Source organism: Ambystoma mexicanum, chromosome 13, assembly GCF_040938575.1.
Source record: "Ambystoma mexicanum isolate Mex_15411 chromosome 13, UKY_AmexF1_1, whole genome shotgun sequence".
In the NCBI taxonomy this organism is placed as follows: Eukaryota; Metazoa; Chordata; class Amphibia; order Caudata; family Ambystomatidae; genus Ambystoma; species Ambystoma mexicanum.
Genome location: NC_090938.1, coordinates 832,058,810 through 832,082,532, shown reverse-complemented (window position 1 = coordinate 832,082,532; position 23,723 = coordinate 832,058,810). Strand labels below are relative to the sequence as shown.

Below are 23,723 nucleotides of genomic sequence, written 5' to 3'. Positions count from 1 at the left end.
ACAGTGCAGAAACACACACCTTTAATAACTCCAATTTTACATCCCCACAGACAAAACTCCAACCCCGAAGGAACCAACCCCCGAGTGGGAGACATTCAACCTATAGTGGTTGATGAAGGTGCTCTGATCAGCCCAAGTGGCAGCTCTACATATCTCCTGTACAGAAACCCCCCTAGCATCGGCCCATGAGGCCACCAAACCTCTGGTGGACCGCCCCTGAACGTGCGCAGGCACAGGCAGGCCCGAAGCCACATAGGCCATGGAGACCACAAGACGGATCCATCGGCTAATGGACACTACAGATGCCTTACGCCCAGCCCCAGCCGGGCCAAAAGTAATCAGAAGACTGTCAGAGCGGCGGAAAGGGGCAGTTCTAGCCAAATACTCCAACACCGCCCGCCGCACATCAATGCTATGCCAAGCCACTTCCTCTGGCGTTTGCGGATTTTGAAAAAAGGCAGGGAGAACCAGATCCTGAGAGGTGTGAAAACGAGAAACAACTTTAGGGAGAAACTTCGGATCACACCTCAGCACCACCGAGTCCGGCAGAACCCTCAGGAAAGGGGGGTGACATAACAGAGCCCCAATCTCCCCAAGCCTACGGGCAGAAGTTATGGCAATCAGAAAAGCAGTCTTCAGCGTCAGATGTTTCATATCAATCTCGGAAATGGGCTCAAAAGGAGGCCCTTGAAGAAACTTTAAGACAAGAGGGAGATCCCAAGGAAGAAGCCCCTTATAAGTACAAGGACGGGAAGAAGAAAAACCACTGAGCAACTTCCCCACCAACACCTCCCCATCCAAGTGCCCATCAGAGTCCCCCAAAAGGAATTTTATGGAGGCCCACTGAGAGCGAAGCGTGGAAACCGACAGGCCCTTGTCAAACCCATCCCGGAGGAATTGAAGGATAGCGGGGAGGCCAGACCGCAGGGGGGGGATCCCAGACCGCCCACACCAGTCCCGGAAATGGCTCCAATGTCTGCCGTAAGCCTTCAGAGTGGAGGGTCTAAGAGCATTCATTGTGGAATCCACCACAGGACCAGAAAACCCCTGACATATCAGCCTAGCCCGTGCAATATCCACACTGCCCATTGTATCTGGCGGACCCCCAACCGTAGCTCCCCCAGAAGGGGACAAGGCCACTTCGGAACCAGCCAAGGCTCCTGGCACCGAAGCTCCAACAGAGAGGGGAACCAACTCCGGCGGGGCCAGTACGGAGCGAACAACAATACAGTCACCCTGGATATTCTGATGCGCTGAACCACCCGAGGCAGAAGAGGAATAGGTGGAAAAGCATAAAGGAGACCCTGAGGCCACTGCACAGAGAGGGCGTCCACCCCCCACGCACCCTCTGTCTGAAAACGAGAGCAGAAGAGGGGAACTTTTGCTGAGGCTGGAGACGCAAACAGGTCCAGAATAGGGGTCCCGAACCTGACACAGATCTCTGCAAAAACCTGGGTCGAGAGGACCAGTGCCGCCGAGGAGGGGAACCGGCGGCTGAGTAGATCCGCCCGAACATTGTCCACCCCCCTAATATGTGAAGCCACCAGGGACACCAGATGTGATTCCCCCCATGCACCTATCTGAGCTGCCAGGGCATTCAAGGAGCGGCCGGAACCCCCTTGGCGGTTGACGTAAGCCAAAGCTATCGTATTTTCCGTCTGGACCAAAACTGCCCGGCCCATCAGTAACCTCCTGAAGTACACCAGAGCCCGGAGAATGGCACACAACTCTCGCCAATTGAATGTCCGATGGCTCTCTTCCGGATCCCACAACCCCTGAGCAGAGAGGACTCCCAACGTAGCTCCCCAGCCCCTTCCACTGGCGTCGGTAGTAAGTGTGGTCACAGGAGGAATGATCAGGGACACCCCAGCCCGTAGTTTCGGAACCCTCAACCACCACTGCAGTGAGACCCGCAGCGCCAGAGACACCGGAATCAAAGCCTCAAAAGCTTGAGATGAAGGGAGCCAGTGGGAGAGAAGGTAGGACACCAGGGGGCGTAGATGAAGACGGGCCCAGGGAACTAGAAACACGCAAGAAGCCTTGTGCCCCTGCAATTTCAGCAATAGGCGGGCCGGGACATACTGCCTCCCGAGAACACTGCCCAGAACAGTCAGCAAGCGACGGATCCTCTCCAGGGACAGGAACACCTTCCCCATCCTGGTGCAAACCTGTGCACCAATGAAAACTAGATCCTGAGAAGCCTCCAGTTGGGACTTCTGCCAGTTCACCAGGAAACCCCAGTCCTGCAATGCCTGGCAGACCAATCGGAGATGAGAAATGACAGTCTGCCGGCAGGACGCTTTGATCAACCAATCGTCCAGGAAGGGAAATATCTGAATGCCCCGCAGATGTAAGTGCGCCACCAGGGGAGCCACCAGCTTGGTGAAAACTCTGGGGGCAGATCGCAGTCCGAACGGGAGCACCCTGAACTGAAAATGTCGGGATCCCACTGCAAAGCGGAAGAACTGCCTGTGCCAGGGACGGAGAGCCACATGGTAATAAGCGTCCTGGAGATCCAGAGATGTCATCCAATCCCCCTTTAATAACATCGGAAGAATGTTCTGTAAAGTCTCCATCTTGAAGTGTTCCTTTTGGACGAAGCAGTTCAGGGCTTTGAGGTCCAGAATTAGACGGCACTTCCCCGAAGGTTTGGGGACCAGGAACACCTGCGAGTAGAACCCCTGACCCTGAACAGGGAGAGGAACGGGCATGAGGGCCGCCTTTAACACTAATTCGGAGAGTGGCGTCCATGGCCAACCTTTTGGGCCGAGACCTGGGAATCACAGTCTGAACCATGCAATGCTGGACAGGAGGAGACAGGAAATGCACTCGATACCCCCATTGTACTGTGTCCAGAACCCATGAGTCGGAACACCAGCTTTCCCATACTGGAAAAAACTGCCGGAGCCGCCCGCCCACCGGCAATTCCAAACCGTCAGGACTTAGGTGCCGGCCCAGGACGTGAAGAGCGTGGAGGACCCCGACCCCCCCAGCTCTCCGAAAAGAATGTGATGAGGAGCCAGGAAAAGACCTGCTGGTCACTGGACCAGCCCCAGAGGAAGATTTCTTGGCCGTTGAAGGAGGCTTGCGTCAAAGTTTGTCAGCATGTTTGTCCGCCCTAAAAACTCTGTGCACCTTATCCTCAAGGCAATCACCAAAAAGCCTGGACCCAGTGAAAGGAAGTTTCAGGGCAGCCGCCTTCTGAGACCCATCAGTCTTCCAGTCCCTTAGGTGCAAATGCCTCCGGGCAGATACACCAGCCCCCATGGCCGAGCCACGCAACCCATCAAAAGCCAGATCGGCCAAAAACTCAACCTGTCTCTGCATGTCTGTAAGCAAAGGGGCACAATCAGAGCCTTCATTGACAGCCTTTTTCAACTCCCTGAAACCATTCAACACTGTTTCAGCTGTGTAGGAACCATAGATATTTGCTCGAAGGGCCAGATGCGCCCCTGCATGAACCTTCTTAAGGCCGGAATTAACTCGGCGGTCCACTGGATCCCGGACAGCCGCCTCCTCGGCCGACATAGAGGAGCGGCCCACCAGGCTGGCGAGGATAACGTCGACCTCAACTGGATCAGACAGCAAAGTCTCGCCCTTCAAAGGGTAAAGTTTGGACATGAAGCGGGGCATTGCAATCTTCTCCGGGTCATGCCATTCCCGGAGGATTTTTTCCCGGATATCGGAAACCAATGGCAACCCCTTCCTAGGTGTATGCCTATACTGGCGAATAGAAGGGTCGGCCCCCTCCACCGGCACCAGGGGCTCTGAAAATCCCATGCAATCCCCAACTTGAGCCAGCACCTCATCCATTCCTTCTCTGTCCAGATACTTCCCTTCAGCATCAGCCGAAGAGGAACAAGAAGAGGCCGATGACTCAGCGCCAGAAGAAGAGGAGGATGAGGAAGACAGACGCCTGCGCTTGTGTCCGTGAGCACGTGTGCGACTCCCTCTACGATGCTTAAGCAGCTTCTTCAACTCCTTTCTGGTCAGGGAAAAACGCTTAGCCTTCTTCTTTCTCTTTCTGTGTAAATCAGGAGAAGAGGAAGACGAACAAGAAGAAGACAGGACCAGATGCCTGCTCTTTGCAGAATGTTTTCCCATGTTGAGTAAGCTCAAAAACAGTGACCAAGGAAGCCTGCTTCACCAAAGACCCCTGTACACCGAATCAAGGTTCCACATACAAACAATTGCTAACGTGCCGCTCCCACATTCAAATAGAGGCCAGAAAGAACAACAACCAATAGGGACAACATCAATTAATTCCTATGGCAACATGCCTGCAGCACCAGAGGAGGAGCCCACTCTCCTCCGGAGCACGTGGCTCAAACAAGAAAAAGGAGCCGCCAATCCGTGCACAGCCCCCCATGCCGCATGGCCATGCAACAGGAAAAACATGCCCCCCCTTCTCCTTACCTTAACCCGGGTCCGTTCTCCCAGAACCCGGGCCACGATGCCCTGCGCTGGCAAAAGCCCAGCAGAAACCAGGCAAGGCAGCCTGACTCAACCGGGTCCCAAGCCCCGCAGGGAACCCAGGAGTCTTGCCACACCTGAAGGAGCCAAAGGCCGCGCCACGCAGCCCCACCAGGGGGCCAGCATTCGGAGCTCCCCAGCGCCCCGCACCGGGAAGAAAAAACAAGCCCAACCTGCCGGAGGCAGGAAAAATTAAACTAAGTGATGTGGGTGTGGGGGAGGAGTTATAGAAATAAGAAGAAATAGAAGAAGGTCCTGTGTCGGAGGCGGGTGCCTCATGAGGTAAGTACTGGGACGAGGAAGAGTGGACATCGAGGTAATGGGGAGTGTCTCAGGGTGCTGCAGGGCAGGGATGCAAGTGCCATACAGTGCCGCAGCAGAGAGATGGGAGTGTCGCAGAGTGCTGAAGCAGAGAGATGGGGAGTGTCACAGAGTGCTGCAGCGCAGGGATGCAAGTGCCATACAGTGCCACAGCAGAGAGATGGGAGTGCTGTAGTGATGGGAGTGCCATAGAGTGCTGCAGCAGAGAGATGGCAGCGCTGTAGTGATGGGAGTGCCATAGAGTGCTGCAACAGAGAGATGGCAGTGCTGTAGTGATGGGGGTGATATGATATATGATATGATATTTTATTTGTATCGCGCTCGTACACAAGTGTTCAGAGCGCGACTAGGCAAGCAAGGGGAACAGGAGAGAACACAGCACACCATAAAACGATCTTATTAGGCCCAGTGACATTGAGAACGCGCAAGTGCATGGGAAGGGAAAAGGGAAAAAGTGCATGGAAGGGGGAGAGTGGAAAGTGCAGAGCAGAGGAGCGCAGATAAATAATAATAAACATAAATAGATAATGGAGGTAATAAACAGTGGAAGTGCAGCCAGAAAGTGGCAAGTGCTGTGTTTAAGGCAATAGACTGGATAAGTCTGATAAGTGCAGAAAAAGAAGAAAAATGGGGGGGGATGTATGGGTACAAATACAGTCCCCAGTGCAAGTGGTGGCTGGAAGGCAGTGCAGGAGGGTGGCAGGGTGAGCAGGTACCTGGGCCCAGGGGAAAGAGGGTGGCCAGGTGCACAGTGCCAAGAGAGAGCAGATCAGCAGGGGGGAGGGGGAGCGAAGGCAGAAGCAAAGAGGAAGGTCTTGAGGTTCTTCCGGAACCGGAGATGGTTCTCCTCACGTTTTAGAGTAGCAGGGAGGCTGTTCCAGAGGGAGGCCCCAGCCAAAGATTGAGATCTACCCCCAGCTTGTTTCTTTGAAAAACAATTGACCCAGAGGGAGTTAGAGGTAGAAGAGCGAAGAGCTCGAGAGGGGAGGTATTTGCGGAGGGATAGCTGAAGGTATTTTGGACCCAGACCACAGAAAGCCTTGTGGACAATGCAGAGGGTTTTGAATTTAATCCTTGCAGCCACTGGGAGCCAATGGAGAGATTTCGGAGCTGGAGGGATACAATCCCAGGGCTTGAGGCCAAGGACAAGTCTCGCAGTCCTGTTCTGGATAAGTTGCAGAGGGCGGAGAGTAGAGGCAGGTAGATTAAGAAAGAGGCTGTTACAATAGGCCAACCTAGAGAGAACCACCAGAGCTTGGGAGACCATGAACTTCTGGGGGAAGGAGAGGAAAGGCAGAGTACCTCTGAGGAGGTACAGTAGGAAGTTTGACTTTTTAGGGACCTCAGAGATATGGGCGGAGAAGGAAAGGGTGGAGTCAAAGATAACCCCATGGTTCTTAGCCTCGCAGGTAGGGGTAGGAGGAGGGCCAAGGGAGGCCGGCCAGAGAGTGAGGGGAAAGGATGGTGAAGGTGTGCCGATGAGGAGGATGTCAGTCTTGCTGGCATTCAGACAAAGATCATTGGCGGCACACCAATCTTGAATGGCAGTGAGGCAATCAGAGATGAGAGAGGGAGAGGAGGTGGCAGAGGGCAGCCTGAAAATGAGTTGAGTGTCATCAGCGTAGCGCTGGAAATTTGAGCAGAAAAAGGAAATGCGGTGGGCGAGAGTTGCCAGGTATTGGTTGAAGAGCCAGGGTGAGAGGTTAGAACCCTGGGGAACCCCACAAGTGGAGAGGAAAATAGATGATAGAAGGACCCCAGTTGGACCTGGGAGGGTCGATCAGAGAGGAAAGAGGTCAGCCAGGCCAGAGCCTGATCAGTGATACCCAGATTATCACGGAGACGGTTGAGCAGGATGGTGTGGTTGACCGTGTCGAAGGCAGAAGAGAGATCAAGAAGGATGAGGACAGAGGGAATGTTAGAATCAAAGTTGGGGAGCAGATCTTCACAGATATTGAGGAGAGCAGTTTCCATGCTTCTGGCCGCTCTGAAGCCAGACTGGTGGTCATGGAGACAACCAACAGAATCTGAATGAAGGTTAAGCTGAGAGATGGCCATATTTTCCAGGAGTTTGCCCAGAAAGGGGGTAATGGAAATTGGGCGATAGTTTGCCGGACAGGAAGGATCAGCTGTGGGTTTCTTGGGAAGAGGATGCACAAGGGATTGCTTCAGAGGGGAGGGGAAGGATCCTGAGGCAAAGGAGTGGTTGCAAAAATCAGCAAGGGCCGGGGTGAGAGAGTCAATGAGGTCCTTGCGTACCAGAGTGCTGCAGCAGAGAGATGGGAGTGATGTAATGATGTAGTGCCATAGAGTGCTGCAGCAGAGAGATGGCATTGCCATAGTGATGCAAGTGCCACAGAAGAGAGATGGGAGTGCCATAGAGTGCTGCAGCAGAGAGATGGCATTGCCATAGTGATGCGAGTGCCACAGAAGAGAGATGGGAGTGCCATAGAGTGCTGCAGCAGAGAGATGGCATTGCCGTAGTGATGTGAGTGCATAGACTGCTGCAGTGGAGAGACCGGAGTTCTGTAGAATGCTGCAGTGGACAGATGGGATTGCCACAGAGTGGCACATTGGAGAGAGTGCTGCAGTGCACAGATGGGAGTGGTGAAGAGTGGCACAGTGGAGAGACGAGAGTGGCATAGTGTTCTGCAGTGTAGAAATAGAAGTGGTGCAGTGTGCCACAGTCGAGATATTGGAGTGGTGTAGACTGCTCAAGTCGAGTGGGGATGAAGTACTGGCAGTCTCCAAAAAGGGCTCCCAAGCCATGGCCATGCCAGGGCTCCCCCGACTAGTCCCAGATACGACAAACCCCTCAGGCAGCCCATTTAGCCGAAGAGCTGTATAGTTAAAGGGTGGCCTGTAAGTGTCGACGTGGATTAGAAAAAAGGAGAGGCATCACTAGTTGCCTTTCGGTTTCTGATCAGAAGCTCTGACACCGGCAGTCAGCCCTTTAACCATACGGCACCTTGAATGAAAGTGCTGCCCGCTGGGGGTTAGCTGCACAGAATGTAAACTCGTCCTTGATGTGAAAGAAGACTCTTGTCACCGCCAGGCATGCTATAGCCTTATTATACAAGTGGGGCCCTCTAGCATTCATAGTGGGGAAGCATCTAGCTTTGGGGTGATGTTCTAATAGGGCTGTACCTACATGCATTATAAAGGGACCACCCCAGAATTTCACAAGGAAGTGCAGACAATGGTGGCGTGTGCGGACACTGCGCCCAATATCCCGCTTTGCCCCTGGGACTCACCCACGATGAGTGGCTTGGTCCTCATGATGCTGCCCACACTGCGGGCACCGGCCAGGCCGTTCTGAGGAAGCAGGACTTCTTCCTCGTCATCGTCATCCGCCTGGGCGTTGGCTGGGGGGTTATCGCTCTCCTCGGGTGGCCCAAACTCTTCCAGCAGGGAGTCTTCGGACGGGTATTCGAAGACCCGCTCCAGGTCCCCCTCGCTGAAGGAGAGCTCCATCTGGGGAGGAAGAGAGAGAGGGTCAGATCGGTGGCCGTGCAGCCAGACTTCCCATCAGGTCACCACACAACACCCGCCATGAATGCAGCAGACCCCAGGTACTACCACATGACACGCAAGGACTGACAGGCATAATGTGTGCGCCGGTGTCCAGCTCTTATAAGGTCACCGAATGCCTGCCACGAGCACAGCACAACAGACAGAGCCCCCGTGGGACTGGATGAGGCCTGCTACCCCATGGGCACCCATTGTAAATGCTCCTAGGACTGCACTGGTACGTTTAATGTGGTGAGGCATGCGAGTACTTCCCTCTCCTAGCTCCAGTCCTAGAACATTTGGGGAACATGTTTTGTTGTGGGGCCACTAGGAAGACTTTCCAATCAACAATTGGGTGCACTGCCAACTGCTGACAGGAATACCGCGCAACAGCTGCCACACAGTAGGACATCACCACGCAACAGCTGCCACACAGTATGACATCACCGGACATCACCACGCAAGAGCTGCCATGCAGTATGACATCACCGGACATCACCGCGCAACACCGGCCACACAGTATGACATCACCACGCAACAGCTGCCATGCAGTATGAGATCACCTGACATCACCGCGCAACAGTGACATTTTGGGAGCTGGATGGCAGTCCTGAAAGGAGGTAGTGAGTGGGACCATTAAACCTATTGTGCTGTTGACCACCCTCACCCTCGCCTCGTCCTCTCAGCCCAGGAGGCTATGGTATCAAGTAACAATGTCCCCATACATGTCGTCGGGAAAAGCCATTGCCGTCATTACATATGGTGACATTATGTATGGGGATGGGTTGCCGTGATGTCCCCTGCTTTAAAAAATAAAAAAAATTCGAGGGTTGCAGGGGTGTCCCCCGCATGGTCAACGTAATAATGTATCCTCATAAAAAACTATATATATATATATATATATATATATATATAAACAAAATAGGCCGTAGGCTGAAAAGCCAAACTGATAATAATTAACAAAAAATGTATATTTTATTTTTTACAATCGTCTTTCAAACACTAAAATCAAATACTCAAATCCCGTACAAGGTATCGTTTTCTTGTGAAAATTCCTTTCACCTCGCATCCACATTCATACCATCATGTGTGCACTTTCACGCCTCTCATTGCAGTGATACGGCTAGACAATATTCATATGGTCCCTCCCCATCACTATTCACACCCAATGGGTTTGATTTGTTATATGCAGACCACTTTTCGGTCTATACACTAGTCCAATGATGTTCTCATATAGACTTCCTTTGTCTACATATGTTTCAGTCGATTCTTGGCTCTTAACTATGGCCAGAGACTACGCCGACCTTCTTCAGGACAAACATCAGGGGTGATGGTATTTCCCTCCTGTCTTTTATGTATCGATGAAAGGTGTCTTCACGGTGCCTTCTACGGTTCCACACTCCCTCCACTATCCCAGTGGTGGAGGTGTAGCAGGTCCAATGGAAATTGTTTCCAAATGTTCGAAATCACTGGGCACCTCCGTTTACTCAAAATCACTCCTTACCACCAGCAGTGGAACTTGTCACGGATATTAGTCGTTCCTACTGCGGCCACATTCTCTCATACCCTGTGTCCATCCACGTCTACATGGTGTCACCAATCTGTTGTTCATCTGAGGTCAACATGAATGTCAGATTCTATATGTAGACCTCGTACTGCTGATGTCCATCTAATGCCACTTTATGTAGGCGCAGCTGTCACTTTCCGTGTACCTTGTGTCTCGCGTCCACTCTGCCTCTCAACGGCGTACACATTTTTTGTTAATTAGTGTATTATCAGTTTGGTTTTTCAGCCTCACTACCACGGCCTATTTTGTTTATATATATAGTTTTTTTTTTATGAGGGGACATTATTACATTGCTGTCACTTACCTTTGGTATACAGGTACCCTTTTTGTTAAGAATCCTCATAAAAAACGGCATTTTTGCGGGGACATTACATGGAACCGCTATTATGCCTTCCTTTGCCCCATTGGATGCATATTTCACCCCCAACTCACAAGCTTTTTCGTTTAAATAAAAACCAATGCTAACTATTGGAGGCCTGGCTCGTCTAGAAGCGGAGGCCAGCAGCAGTTAAGCCTTTCGCCTCCCCTAGGCGGTCTATTGATATCGCCAGGGCAGGCTTGTGCCCGCTGCCACTCTACCTTTGCTGTTGCCTCTCTGCTTCTGCCGCAGTAATGAATGTTTAAAAGGAAGTACATCCACAGCTGCGAGCTGATACATTTGACAGACTCGTGCTGGAGCCATGGGCTGGAGGACAGACACGGCAGAATGATGCCTCTGCCTCCAAGAAGGAGGGCTTGAGCCCTGCCAAGCCCTAGCCTGGTACCACCCATGGTTCCCGCACAGTAGTTCACAATACAATAATTGGCTTCTCATCTTCTAAGCAGTGTTCAGCAAGGTATTCTTATCACTGGTACTCAGTTAATCAACCTCAGAGGCTCCAAACAGTTCAACTGCCCCTTGGGGGCAGAGCTGTCCCCTGCCACTGACTGGCTGCAGTGACATCTGGCGGCCTAGCAAAGAGGTGGCAGCACCGCCCGCTGCTATTCTCGGTGTGTCTATAGGTCTACTGCTCTGCAGGAGAACAGGGAGGGGCCGTGGCTGGCACCCACACTACTACTAAACCAGCAGCAACCCCCCATCATCATGAAGGTGAAACAGGCACAGCCCGACAGGCAGATGCCCTTCACTTCTTTCAGCAGCACAGGCGGAGAGCAGGTCATGCTCTTCCTGGCACACAAGCAAAACAAACAACAATAGTACAGTGGGGACCAACATAAAACACTGTCCAACCAAGGCAACAACAATGCACACAACTTCTAAATTCAATCGAGGCAGGCTAGACCAGGACTACCTCCAGTCCAGGCAGGGAGACTCGAGGTTCCTGCAGTCCAGGGGATCGGGATAGACCAGGACTACCTCCAGTCCAGATGGGGAGACTCGAGGTTCCTGCAGTACATGGGATCGGGATAGACCAGGACTACCTCCAGTCCAGATGGGGAGACTCGAGGTTCCTGCAGTCCAGGGGATCGGGATAGACCAGGACTACCTCCAGTTCAGACGGGGAGGCTCGAGGTTCCTCCAGTCCAGGGGGTCGGGCTAGACCAGGACTACCTCTAGTCCACATGGGGAAACTAGAGGTTCCTGCAGTCCAGGGGGTCGGGCTAGACCAGGACTACCTCCAGTCCAGACGGGGAGACTCGAGGTTCCTCCAGTCCAGGGGGTCGGGCTAGACCAGGACTACCTCCAGTCCACATGGGGAGACTCGCGGTTCCTCCACACCAGGAGGTCGGGCTAGACCAGGACTACCTCCAGTCCAGACGGGGAGACTCGAGGTTCCTCCAGACCAGGAGGTCAGGCTAGACCAGGACTACCTCCAGTCCAGACGGGGAGACTCGAGGTTCCTCCAGACCAGGGGGTCAGGCTAGACCTGGATTACCTCCAGTCCATGGGGGTCAGGCTAGACCAGGACTACCTCCAGTCCAGACGGGGAGACTCGCGGTTCCTCCAGTCCAGAGGGTCGGGCTAGACCAGGACTACCTCCAGTCCAGACGGGGAGACTCGAGGTTCCTGCAGTCCAGATGGTCGGGCTAGACCAGGACTACCTCCAGTCCAGACAGGGACTGGAGGAACCTCGAGTCTCCAGGAGGTCAGGCTAGACCTGGACTACCTCCAGCCCAGACGGGGAGACTCGAGGTTCCTCCAGTCCAGGAGGTCAGGCTAGACCTGGACTACCTCCAGTCCAGACGGGAAGGCTCAAGGTTCCTCCAGTCCAGGGAGTCGGGCTAGATCAGGACTACCTCCAGTCCAGATGGGGAGAATCGAGGTTCCTCTAGTCCAGGGGGTCGGGCTAGACCAGGACCACCTCCAGTCCAGGGGGTCAGGCTAGACCAGGATTACCTCCAGTCCAGATGGGGAGACTCGAGGTTCCTCCAGACCAGAGGGTCGGGCTAGACCAGGACTACCTCCAGTCCAGATGGGGAGACTCGAGGTTCCTCCAGTCCAGGGGGTCGGGCTAGGCCAGGACCACCTCCAGTCCAGGGGGTCAGGCTAGACCAGGACCACCTCCAGTCCAGGGGGTCAGGCTAGACCAGGACTACCTCCAGTCCAGACGGGGAGACTCGAGGTTCCTCCATGCCAGGCAGTCAGGCTAGACCAGGACTGCCTCCAGTCCAGGCGGTCAGGCTAGACCAGGACTACCTCTAGTCCAGATGGGGAGACTCGAGCTTCCTCCAGTCAAGAGGGTCGGGCTAGACCAGCACTACCTCCAGTCCAGACAGGGAGACTCGAGGTTCCTCCAGTCCAGGGGGTCAGGCTAGACCAGCACTACCTCCAGTTCAGACGCGGAGGCTCGAGGTTCCTCCAGGCCAGGGGTCAGGCTAGACCAGGACTACCTCCATTCCAGATGGGGAGACTCAAGGTTCCTCCAGTCCAGGGGGTCAGGCTAGACCAGGACTACCTCCAGTCCAGACAAGGAGACTCGAGGTTACTCCAGTCCAGAGGGTCGGGCTAGACTATGTTATGTTATTTTATTGTGCATTTGTATAGCGCCTTATGTACCATTTGTATGATCTCAAAGCGCTTGTGGGTATAACGCCCTTGGGGGCCGTAGTCCAGGTCACTGGAGAGATTAGGGAAGTACACAGTGCTTGGGTGCACTCAGTATGTGTGCAGCAGTGTGGTTTGCGTGATGGTGGCTGCATTCTAACATGAGGTGCAGTGTGGTGGTTGTGAGGGATCCGTGAAATGTGAGCAGCAAGGCAGTTGGTCTCCGAGTCTGTGTTCTGGCAGCCCTGGGCCTGTATAGGAGATTACGTGTGCAGCTAGGCCGATTTTTTTGTGGGGTATAACTGCGTACTAACAGGCTGTTGAGATGTTCAAGGAGTAGTGAAGGTATGTGAGCAGCTAGGCTGAAATTGATCGCAGGGTGTAGCTGCGCTCTATTGTGTGTTGATGTAGAGCAGTCGCGTCGCTAGGGGGGAGGCTGGGGGGCCAGGGCCCCCCTGTGAAACCCTGTGCCCCCCCATGTGCCACCCCTACCTAAGACGAGCAGTGACCATGTTCTCCCTTTACTATTTTCTGTGCCCCCCTACTTTTGTCTTTGGCCCCCTAAATTTGATTCCTGGTGACGCCACTGATGTAGAGTAGAGCATAAGCATATTGATAGGAGTGGCGAGTGTCTGGAGTGGATGGCTTACTGTTAGGAGCCCACTGTTCCTGATTACTTTCGGAGCCCGATGAGCTCGCCGTGGCGGTCCTGGTGGTTCGCGGTAGTGGATCTCCGAGTTAGATTTACAGGTTGGTGATGAGTAAGTTGGTCAGAGGGTCATTGGATCTGAGGCTCAGCTTTAGAGCCCATTTTCCGGGTCCCTGGTCATGGTTTTATGGCAGGTGACAAAGTAGTTCCTGACAAGATAGTGGTTATAGGTGAGTAGTTATGTGGCAGCAACGTAGTCCCATTGAGGCAGTGGTGTTAGAGGACAGATCGGTCAGAGGCCATAGAGCAAGCTTGCTATAGCGCTTCGGGTGGGGCCATGCGTAGCCTCATTTCTGCGTGACATGAGCATATCAGTGGTTAATGGTGTCAAAGGCTGCTGGGAGATCAAGGGGAACCAGTGCTGCACAACCCTCGGAGTCTGCAGAGACTTTGAGATCATCACAGATCGAGATCAGAGTGGTTTCTGTTCCGTGGCGCAACAGGAAGCCTGATTGAGCGGGGTTGAGTAGGTTGTTGGATTCTATGAAACGGTTGAACTGAGAGTATGCAGAGCGGTCGATGAGTTTCGCCAAGAATCGGGTATTGGAGATGGGTCTGTAATTCATTGGCTGGACAGGGTCTAGAGATGCATTTTTCAAAAGCAGTTTGACATGCGCTATTTTAAAAGGTTCAGGAAAGATGCCAGAGGCGAGGAAGTCGTTTAGTACGATCCTTGCTAGTTCTCCTGCGCAGGTGGAAGAGAAGATTTCTTTCAGGGGAGAGGCGGGACAAGGGTCAAAGGGGGACCCAGAGAAACTGCTGCTGGACAGTAGTTTGAGGAACTCATCACTCGAGATTATATGATATGATGATATGATAGGTTATTTATAACGCGCTTAATACCCAGAGGTTTCTAAGCACAGACCCGGGGATCGAACCTATATCACTCTGTGTCGTCTTGCTTCCAAGGCGAGCACGTTGCCGCTGAGCTATCCTCCCGAGATGGGGATGAAAGCGTTGAAGGATGGCAATACAGGGGTTGGAGGAGTAGAATCAGGAGGAGTCGGTGTGGGGCAAGGCGTGAGGATGAAAAGTTTGGAATTAAGGGTGCCCATTCTGTCCAGTGCTGTGTTGTCGAAGTGTTGGGAGAAGGAGTCAAAGAACGTTTGCATGGATGTGGTTTGGGAACTGGTGCAGGCGGGCTTCACAAATTCTGAGATGATCCTGTGGCGCTCTTTTCTGCTGCTGTGGCAGTTTAGGATTTGTTTATAGTTATAGGCGTTTTTGGCCTTTCGGATCTCAGATTTGTAGTTACGGTCATGAAGGACGAACACAGACCTGCTCAGAGCGGTTTTGCATGCTCGCCATTTGCGCTCAAGGGAGTTATTTTGGCTTCTGAAAGTCTTCAGGTGGGGCGTGAACCATTTGGGGGATGGCCCTAGGCAGGAGGTGGCAGGGTGGGAGGGGGTGAGAGGAAGTAGTGATTCTTTAAGCCAGAGGCCAAAGGATTCTATAGGTAAGGGTCTATCGAGGCTTGGTGTGCTGGGGGAGTGTGTAGCAGGGTTTCAGCCAGGCCAGGCAGTGCTTTGACCTTGTTCCAGCATTTGTGATCATGTGTTAGTACAGGCTGGGCCCTGGGTGGAGGGAGTGGTGCGAGGACAGAGAAAGGGATGGCTGAGTGGTCTGTCCAGATCAGGGGTTTTGGGCTGGACACAGATGAGGTCGGAGGAGCTGAAGATTGCATCAAGGTTCTGGCCTCTAGTGTGGCTGTGGCCTGTGGTATGCCGGGCAAGGTTGAGTGCCTCTAGACTGTCAACCAGGGGTTGTGTCATGAGGTTGTTGGGCACATCGAACCAGATATTAAAGTCCCCCAGTAGGATGAGTGGTGGTCGGTTGACCAGAGTGGTAGCTAGCGAGTCACAGAGACTGTTGGCAAACGTTATGTCGTATCCAGGTGGCCTGTAGACGAGTAAGAAGCTGAGAGAGAGAGTTGGTAGTAGAGTGAGTCTTTCTAGAAGGGATTTGCAGTTAGCGCTGCATGACTGGCTTTCGGTGAGGGAGATGGAGAAATGAGGTTTATAGAGGATTGCTACTCCGCCACCTCTGGAAGGTCTGTTGTGGCAGATGAGCGAGTAGCCAGGGGCGAAAGCCTTGTATGCGACTGGTTTGAAAAATCGTCAGAGAACCATGTTTCAGTGATACAAATGAGATCAGAATTGTCAGAGGATAGGAGGTCAAAGATTTTATATCTGTTTCTGGCCACTGAGCGGGAACTGAAAAGGAGGCAGGTAACCTGATGAGACGTGGTGGTCCTTCCAACGTTCGTGGCTGGATGGGCGCGGTGGTAAGTGGTGAGATGTCAGTCGCATAGAGGAACGGTGTGGTCGGACAGTCGGGGTGACTGAAACTGGCTGAAGGGTAGTAGTGGGGGTTCGGGTCGGGGGTGCTCGCTGGAGGGGGTGGTGAGTGGGAGAGGTGGATGGGGAGTGGGAAAAGTAAGCGGGCGGTGGCTGGCTTGCGTGAGATGAGGTGGGGGGATGAGGGGTAGGAAGGTGGACAGAGAGTGCTGCATGTGTGGTGTGTGGGGTCAGGCAAGTTGTTGAGTGAGGTTCGTGTCTGGAGGGAGCTAGGGTTTAGGTGTACCGGGCGAGCGGTCGTGTTCAAAGAGGGAGAGTTGGGGAGTGGCTAGCAGGGAGGTCCCGACGGCTGGGTTCGAAAAGGTTGGGAGGTTGGACCGTTGCAAGAGTGGAGAGTCAAGGGGAAAGGGCTGGGCTCTTTTTCAGAGTTTTGTGCGTTTAGCTGCAAGAGGAGTGTGAGAGAGGGAAAGAGGGTCAGAGGGGAAAGGGGATAAAGCGATGGTTCTAGAAAGGCCAAGACGGGCGATGCTGAGAGAAGGGAAAGGGGTTGAAAGGGGAGGTCTGGGGCTGGGGTGATGAGGCGCTGAGGCGGGCTGCGAGTGGGACGGGCTGAGGAGGTGCCGAGGATGGTTTCTTTTAATGATGGGAATCCTCACATTGGATGGTACCACTTTGAAAGCATGTATGGATTTTAACAAAAGTGCTAAAAAAGGACCATGTTGGTTAAGATCGGACAGTGAAGTGCTTAGCAAAATGGGATTGGCTCTGAAGGTCTGATTTCTGGGGCGGGCTGCCATGTAGGGTTAAGTGTCTACAGGTTTTATGAAGCTCTGCTTGTGTGGAATTATGGGGCAATGTAAGGAGATGGCTCCCCCTCAGCGCAACTGTAGGTTTTGCCGCTGTGAAGAAGCAGCGGCCTGCACCCTTCCAGAAGTATTGGACTACAATTCCCATCAGCCCTAGCTAGCATAGTCAATGGTAAGGTACCACGGACATCGGTCCTGTGTTGGGCTCCAGGAGCAGACATTGGAGAAGCAAAGTCCCGAGTGTCTCCCGACTCGGGAATTGTGGACGTGCTCAGAGAACTCTTGTAGTGCAGTGGCGGTTTTTAATGAGGCTCTCAATCTTGGCTCTCTTTCTCTACTTCCTTCCGTCCCCTCTATGGGCCCGATTCATGGAATCCTTTGCACGGTTAAAAGTGACTTTGCAGTGCTGACAGAAACCCCGATTCATGGAACTGTGCAATGTATATTTATGCAGTGTAAAGTCAGTGAAAGTCACGTTGTACTGCAAAAACGACCGCACTGACGTTGCACAGTAAAAATACACTGCACAGTTTCATGAATCAGATTTTGTGTCGGCGCGGGAAAGGCACTTTTCAGCAGTGCAAAGTCAGTGTGTCTCTATATCTTGGTGGGCGCGAGTCGCGTTGTCAGGTGCACGTCTGGTAGAGCCACTCGAGCCGTTGCTAACAATTGCACAGCTGGAGAGAGGGGGGGGGGGACACATTTTATTTATTTTTACAAAAGTAGCTATGAAAAAAAAGTTAATCTTTTCATTTTTTTACCTTTGTAACCTGCCTCTTTAAGGTTGCACCACGTTTTTTTAATGATCACTTTTAGTGTATATTCTTATAATAAGAACATTGCAGTTGACTTACTGAGAAAAGCACCTTATGAAAACCTGGAATAACCATATACATTATTTTCTGATAGAAAGTTATGATTTTAAGATGGACAGTCTGGTACACACAAAGCAACCCTTTGGAAATATCCATATGAGAAAGGGGGAGAGGACAAATGGCACCAGTGAGCATTCCAGCCTGCTTTGCATAAAATCAAAAAGCATTCTGCGTACATAAGAATGACCACAGATCGTTATGTTTAACAAATGTCTGTGCTAAAAAGGGTTGCATGCTTGAATCAATAAAACTAGAATACAGACTGGGCTTGCCGCCATTTCATTTTTCGCAGCCCTCACCCTAACATTAAATTGTGTGTAACATTGAAGCATGCAAACCGGTTCAGACCGCCTCAGGATTCGCATTTGAGGATCAGTGCCGCTGGCTGCAGTGCAGTTAGCAGCTGCTTGCTGCAGTGCGGTCAGTGCTGCTAGCTGCAGTGGGGTTAGCAGCCGCTGGCTGCAGTGCAGTTAGTAGCCGCTGGCTGCAGTGCGGTTAGCAGCGCAGAGGGAACTTCCTTCATCCTCCATGGTGCATGATAGCAAACTCTGGCTCCCCGCTGGCTCCTGGCTCCGTGCACTACTGAGAGTAGTGTAGCCGCAACTTGCTCACTTTGCTACATGCGTTCCTAAGTCTAGTGCTTAGAGGCTGGAAGTGGCTGGCATTAAATGCAATATTAATATCATACATAGGCCGGCCCAGCGCTCCACATGTGATAAGTGGGAGCATTTTACTCCCTATTTTTTAGGGAGTAAAAATTAAGTGCCATGGGAGTATTTTAAACGCGAGTAAAAATATGTTAACTGGAAAGCGCAAATGCTTTTGCAATAATGATTCCTTTGCGCCGAGGTATTCATGCGCATTAAAGATACCCGTGTACTTCTTCCGCTCAGGCAGTAATAATAGCAGCTTTTCCTGTGGTGCTCCCTGCACTACCGCTCCACACATGTACATGGAGCTGTGTGGGTGAAAGCAGGGGGCACGCTCTTCCAGGCGTCCGATTCCTATTTTTTGTTGGGAGTATTTTTGCTCCCCGTTTTTATTTTTAGGGAGTAAAAGTGGCCCCTACTCCCCTTATCTGTAGAGCTGGGTGGGTGCTGCTTGATGAGGCCGGTGCCAGGCTGCGGGGGGGGGGGGGTAAGTCGGGCAGGTGTGTGTGGTTGTCAGGAGGGTGCCACTCTGGGTCAGTCACATGTTGAACTTGGACAGGCCGTGATGCTGCTAGGCCACGCTGGGGGTGGGGAGACTGGGGGGGGGGGGGGCAGCCATTGAATGCTCACTTATTAGTAATCGCAGCAGCTGTTTCCACGGCTTCTGATCCAATCACCAATGCGTGACACCAAAAGCCCCAGTGCCCGCGTGCAGCCACCCATCCCCCAACACCCCCTCTCCCACCTCCAGCCAACCTGCCCCGGCTAATCCCTCATTATCCGAGCTTTAGCGAGCACGAGAGGCAGGGGGTGCTGGGGAGGAGGGGGGCGGGGAGACCAGTGGAGGCAGGAGGGACCAGAGAGGAGGAGTGCGAGGCAAGTGGAGTGGAGCCAGGGCGAGCCAGGCAGGAAGAGGCATGAGAGGATGGGAACAGTCACCGGGCAGGAAGAGGCATGAGAGGATGGGACCAGTCACCGGGCAGTGGTGGCATCAGAGGATGGGAACAGTCACGGGGCAGTGGAGGCATGAGAGGATGGGAACAGTCACGGGGCAGTGGAGGCATGAGAGGATGGGAACAGTCACGGGGCAGTGGAGGCATCAGAGGATGGGAAAAGTCACGGGGCAGGAAGAGGCATGAGAGGATGGGAACAGTCACCGGGCAGTGGTGGCATCAGAGGATGGGAACAGTCACCGGGCAGGAAGAGGCATGAGAGGATGGGAACAGTCACCGGGCAGTGGTGGCATCAGAGGATGGGAACAGTCACGGGGCAGTGGAGGCATGAGAGGATGGGAACAGTCACGGGGCAGTGGAGGCATGAGAGGATGGGAACAGTCACGGGGCAGTGGAGGCATGAGAGGATGGGAACAGTCACTGGGCAGTGGAGGCATGAGAGGATGGGAACAGTCACGGGGCAGTGGAGGCATCAGAGGATGGGAACAGTCACCGGGCAGTGGTGGCATCAGAGGATGGGAACAGTCACCGGGCAGTGGTGGCATCAGAGGATGGGAACAGTCACCGGGCAGTGGTGCCATCAGAGGATGGGAACAGTCACGGGGCAGTGGAGGCATCAGAGGATGGGAAGAGTCACGGGGCAGTGGAGGCATCAGAGGATGGGAACAGCTGGAGGCATGAGAGGATGGGAACAGTCACGGGGCAGTGGAGGCATCAGAGGATGGGAACAGTCACGGGGCAGTGGAGGCATGAGAGGATGGGAACAGTCACGGGGCAGTGGAGGCATGACAGGATGGGAACAGTCACCGGGCAGTGGTGGCATCAGAGGATGGGAACAGTCACGGGGCAGTGGAGGCATGAGAGGATGGGAACAGTCACGGGGCAGTGGAGGCATGAGAGGATGGGAACAGTCACCGGGCAGTGGTGGCATCAGAGGATGGGAACAGTCACGGGGCAGTGGAGGCATGAGAGGATGGGAACAGTCACGGGGCAGTGGAGGCATGAGAGGATGGGAACAGTCACGGGGCAGTGGAGGCATCAGAGGATGGGAACAGTCACGGGGCAGTGGAGGCATCAGAGGATGGGAACAGTCACGGGGCAGTGGAGGCATCAGAGGATGGGAACAGTCACCGGGCAGGAAGAGGCATGAGAGGATGGGAACAGTCACCGGGCAGTGGTGGCATCAGAGGATGGGAACAGTCACGGGGCAGTGGAGGCATGAGAGGATGGGAACAGTCACGGGGCAGTGGAGGCATGAGAGGATGGGAACAGTCACGGGGCAGTGGAGGCATGAGAGGATGGGAACAGTCACGGGGCAGTGGAGGCATGAGAGGATGGGAACAGTCACGGGGCAGTGGAGGCATGAGAGGATGGGAACAGTCACGGGGCAGTGGAGGCATCAGAGGATGGGAACAGTCACGGGGCAGTGGAGGCATGAGAGGATGGGAACAGTCACGGGGCAGTGGAGGCATCAGAGGATGGGAACAGTCACGGGGCAGTGGAGGCATGAGAGGATGGGAACAGTCACGGGGCAGTGGAGGCATGAGAGGATGGGAACAGTCACGGGGCAGTGGAGGCATGAGAGGATGGGAACAGTCACGGGGCAGTGGAGGCATCAGAGGATGGGAACAGCTGGAGGCATGAGAGGATGGGAACAGTCACGGGGCAGTGGAGGCATGAGAGGATGGGAACAGTCACGGGGGAGTGGAGGCATCAGAGAATGGGAACAGTCACCGGGCAGTGGAGGCATCAGAGGATGGGAACAGCTGGAGGCATGAGAGGATGGGAACAGTCACGGGGCAGTGGAGGCATGAGAGGATGGGAACAGTCGCGGGGGAGTGGAGGCATCAGAGGATGGGAACAGTCACGGGGCAGGAAGAGGCATGAGAGGATGGGAACAGTCACGGGCAGTGGAGGCATCAGAGAATCGGAACAGTCACCGGGCAGGAAGAGGCATGAGAGGATGGGAACAGTCACGGGGCAGTGGAGGCATCAGAGAATGGGAACAGTCACCGGGCAGTGGAGGCATCAGAGGATGGGAACAGTCACGGGGCAGGAAGAGGCATGAGAGGATGGGAACAGTCACGGGGCAGTGGAGACATCAGAGGATGGGAACAGTCACCGGGAAGTGGAGGCATCAGAGGATGGGAACAGTCACGGGGCAGGAAGAGGCATGAGAGGATGGGAACAGTCACGGGGCAGTGGAGGCATCAGAGAATGGGAACAGTCACGGGGCAGTGGAGGCATCAGAGGATGGGAACAGTCATGGGGCAGGAAGAGGCATGAGAGGATGGCAACAGTCACGGGGCAGTGGAGGCATCAGAGGATGGGAACAGTCACCGGGCAGTGGAGGCATCAGAGAATGGGAACAGTCACGGGGCAGTGGAGGCATCAGAGGATGGGAACAGTCACGGGGCAGGAAGAGGCATGAGAGGATGGGAACAGTCACGGGGCAGTGGAGGCATCAGAGGATGGGAACAGTCACGGGGCAGTGGAGGCATCAGAGGATGGGAACAGTCACGGGGCAGTGGAGGCATCAGAGGATGGGAACAGTCACGAGGCAGTGGAGGCATCAGAGGATGGGAACAGTCACGGGGCAGGAAGAGGCTTCAGAGGATGGGAACAGTCACGGGGCAGTGGAGGCAGAGGATGGGAACAGTCACGGGGCAGTGGAGGCATCAGAGGATGGGAACAGCTGGAGGCATGAGAGGATGGGAACAGTCACGGGGCAGTGGAGGCATCAGAGGATGGGAAAAGTCACCGGGCAGTGGAGGCATGCGAGGATGGGAACAGTCACGGGGCAGTGGAGGCATGAGAGGATGGGAACAGTCACGGGGCAGTGGAGGCAGAGGATGGGAACAGTCACGGGGCAGTGGAGGCATGAGAGGATGGGAACAGTCACGGGGCAGTGAAGGCATGAGAGGATGGGAACAGTCACGGGGCAGTGGAGGCATGAGAGGATGGGAACAGTCACGGGGCAGTGGAGGCATGAGAGGATGGGAACAGTCACGGGGCAGTGGAGGCAGAGGATGGGAACAGTCACGGGGCAGTGGAGGCATCAGAGGATGGGAACAGCTGGAGGCATGAGAGGATGGGAACAGTCACGGGGCAGTGGAGGCATCAGAGGATGGGAACAGTCACGGGGCAGTGGAGGCATCAGAGGATGGGAACAGTCACGGGGCAGTGGAGGCATCAGAGGATGGGAACAGCTGGAGGCATGAGAGGATGGGAACAGTCACGGGGCAGTAGAGGCATCAGAGGATGGGAACAGTCACGGGGCAGTGGAGGCATCAGAGGATGGGAACAGCTGGAGGCATGAGAGGATGGGAACAGTCACGGGGCAGTGGAGGCATCAGAGGATGGGAAAAGTCACGGGGCAGTGGAGGCATCAGAGGATGGGAACAGTCACCAGGCAGTGGAGGCATCAGAGGATGGGAACAGTCACCGGGCAGTGGAGGCATCAGAGGATGGGAACAGTCACGGGGCAGTGGAGGCATCAGAGGATGGGAACAGTCACGGGGCAGTGGAGGCATCAGAGGATGGGAACAGTCACGAGGCAGTGGAGGCATCAGAGGATGGGAACAGTCACGGGGCAGTGGAGGCAACAGAGGATGGGAACAGTCACGGGGCAGTGGAGGCAGAGGATGGGAACAGTCACGGGGCAGTGGAGGCATCAGAGGATGGGAACAGTCACGGGGCAGTGGAGGCATCAGAGGATGGGAACAGTCACGGGGCAGTGGAGGCATCAGAGGATGGGAACAGTCACGAGGCAGTGGAGGCATCAGAGGATGGGAACAGTCACCGGGCAGTGGAGGCATCAGAGGATGGGAACAGTCACGAGGCAGTGGAGGCATCAGAGGATGGGAACAGTCACGAGGCAGTGGAGGCATCAGAGGATGGGAACAGTCACGAGGCAGTGGAGGCATCAGAGGATGGGAAGAGTCACGGGGCAGTGGAGGCATCAGAGGATGGGAACAGTCACCGGGCAGTGGAGGCAGAGGATGGGAACAGTCAACGGGCAGTGGAGGCATGAGAGGATGGGAACAGTCACGGGGCAGGAAGAGGCATGAGAGGATGGGAACAGTCACGGGGCAGTGGAGGCAACAGAGGATGGGAACAGTCACGGGACAGTGGAGGCAGAGGATGGGAACAGTCACGGGGGCAGTGGAGGCAGAGGATGGGAACAGTCACGGGGCAGTGGAGGCATCAGAGGATGGGAACAGTCACGAGGCAGTGGAGGCATCAGAGGATGGGAACAGTCACGAGGCAGTGGAGGCATCAGAGGATGGGAACAGTCACCGGGCAGTGGAGGCATCAGAGGATGAAAACAGTCACGAGGCAGTGGAGGCATCAGAGGATGAAAACAGTCACGAGGCAGTGGAGGCATCAGAGGATGGGAAAAGTCACCGGGCAGTGGAGGCATCAGAGGATGGGAACAGTCACGGGACAGTGGAGGCATCAGAGGATGGGAACAGTCACGAGGTAGTGGAGGCATCAGAGGATGGGAACAGTCACGAGGCAATGGAGGCATCAGAGGATGGGAACAGGCACCGGGCAGTGGAGGCATGAGAGGATG

General features: G+C 54.3%; 1 protein-coding gene across 1 annotated transcript in view; it reads right to left on the bottom strand.

The window, feature by feature from the left end:
• PPP1R18 (protein phosphatase 1 regulatory subunit 18) overlaps positions 1-23,723 on the bottom strand; it is a 154,284-nt gene that overhangs the window by 29,578 nt on the left and 100,983 nt on the right. Inside the window, exon 2 of the mRNA XM_069635322.1 lies at positions 8,049-8,268. Within this exon, the coding sequence (XP_069491423.1) occupies positions 8,049-8,268 (220 nt within the window). The remainder of the gene's footprint in view (positions 1-8,048; positions 8,269-23,723) is intronic.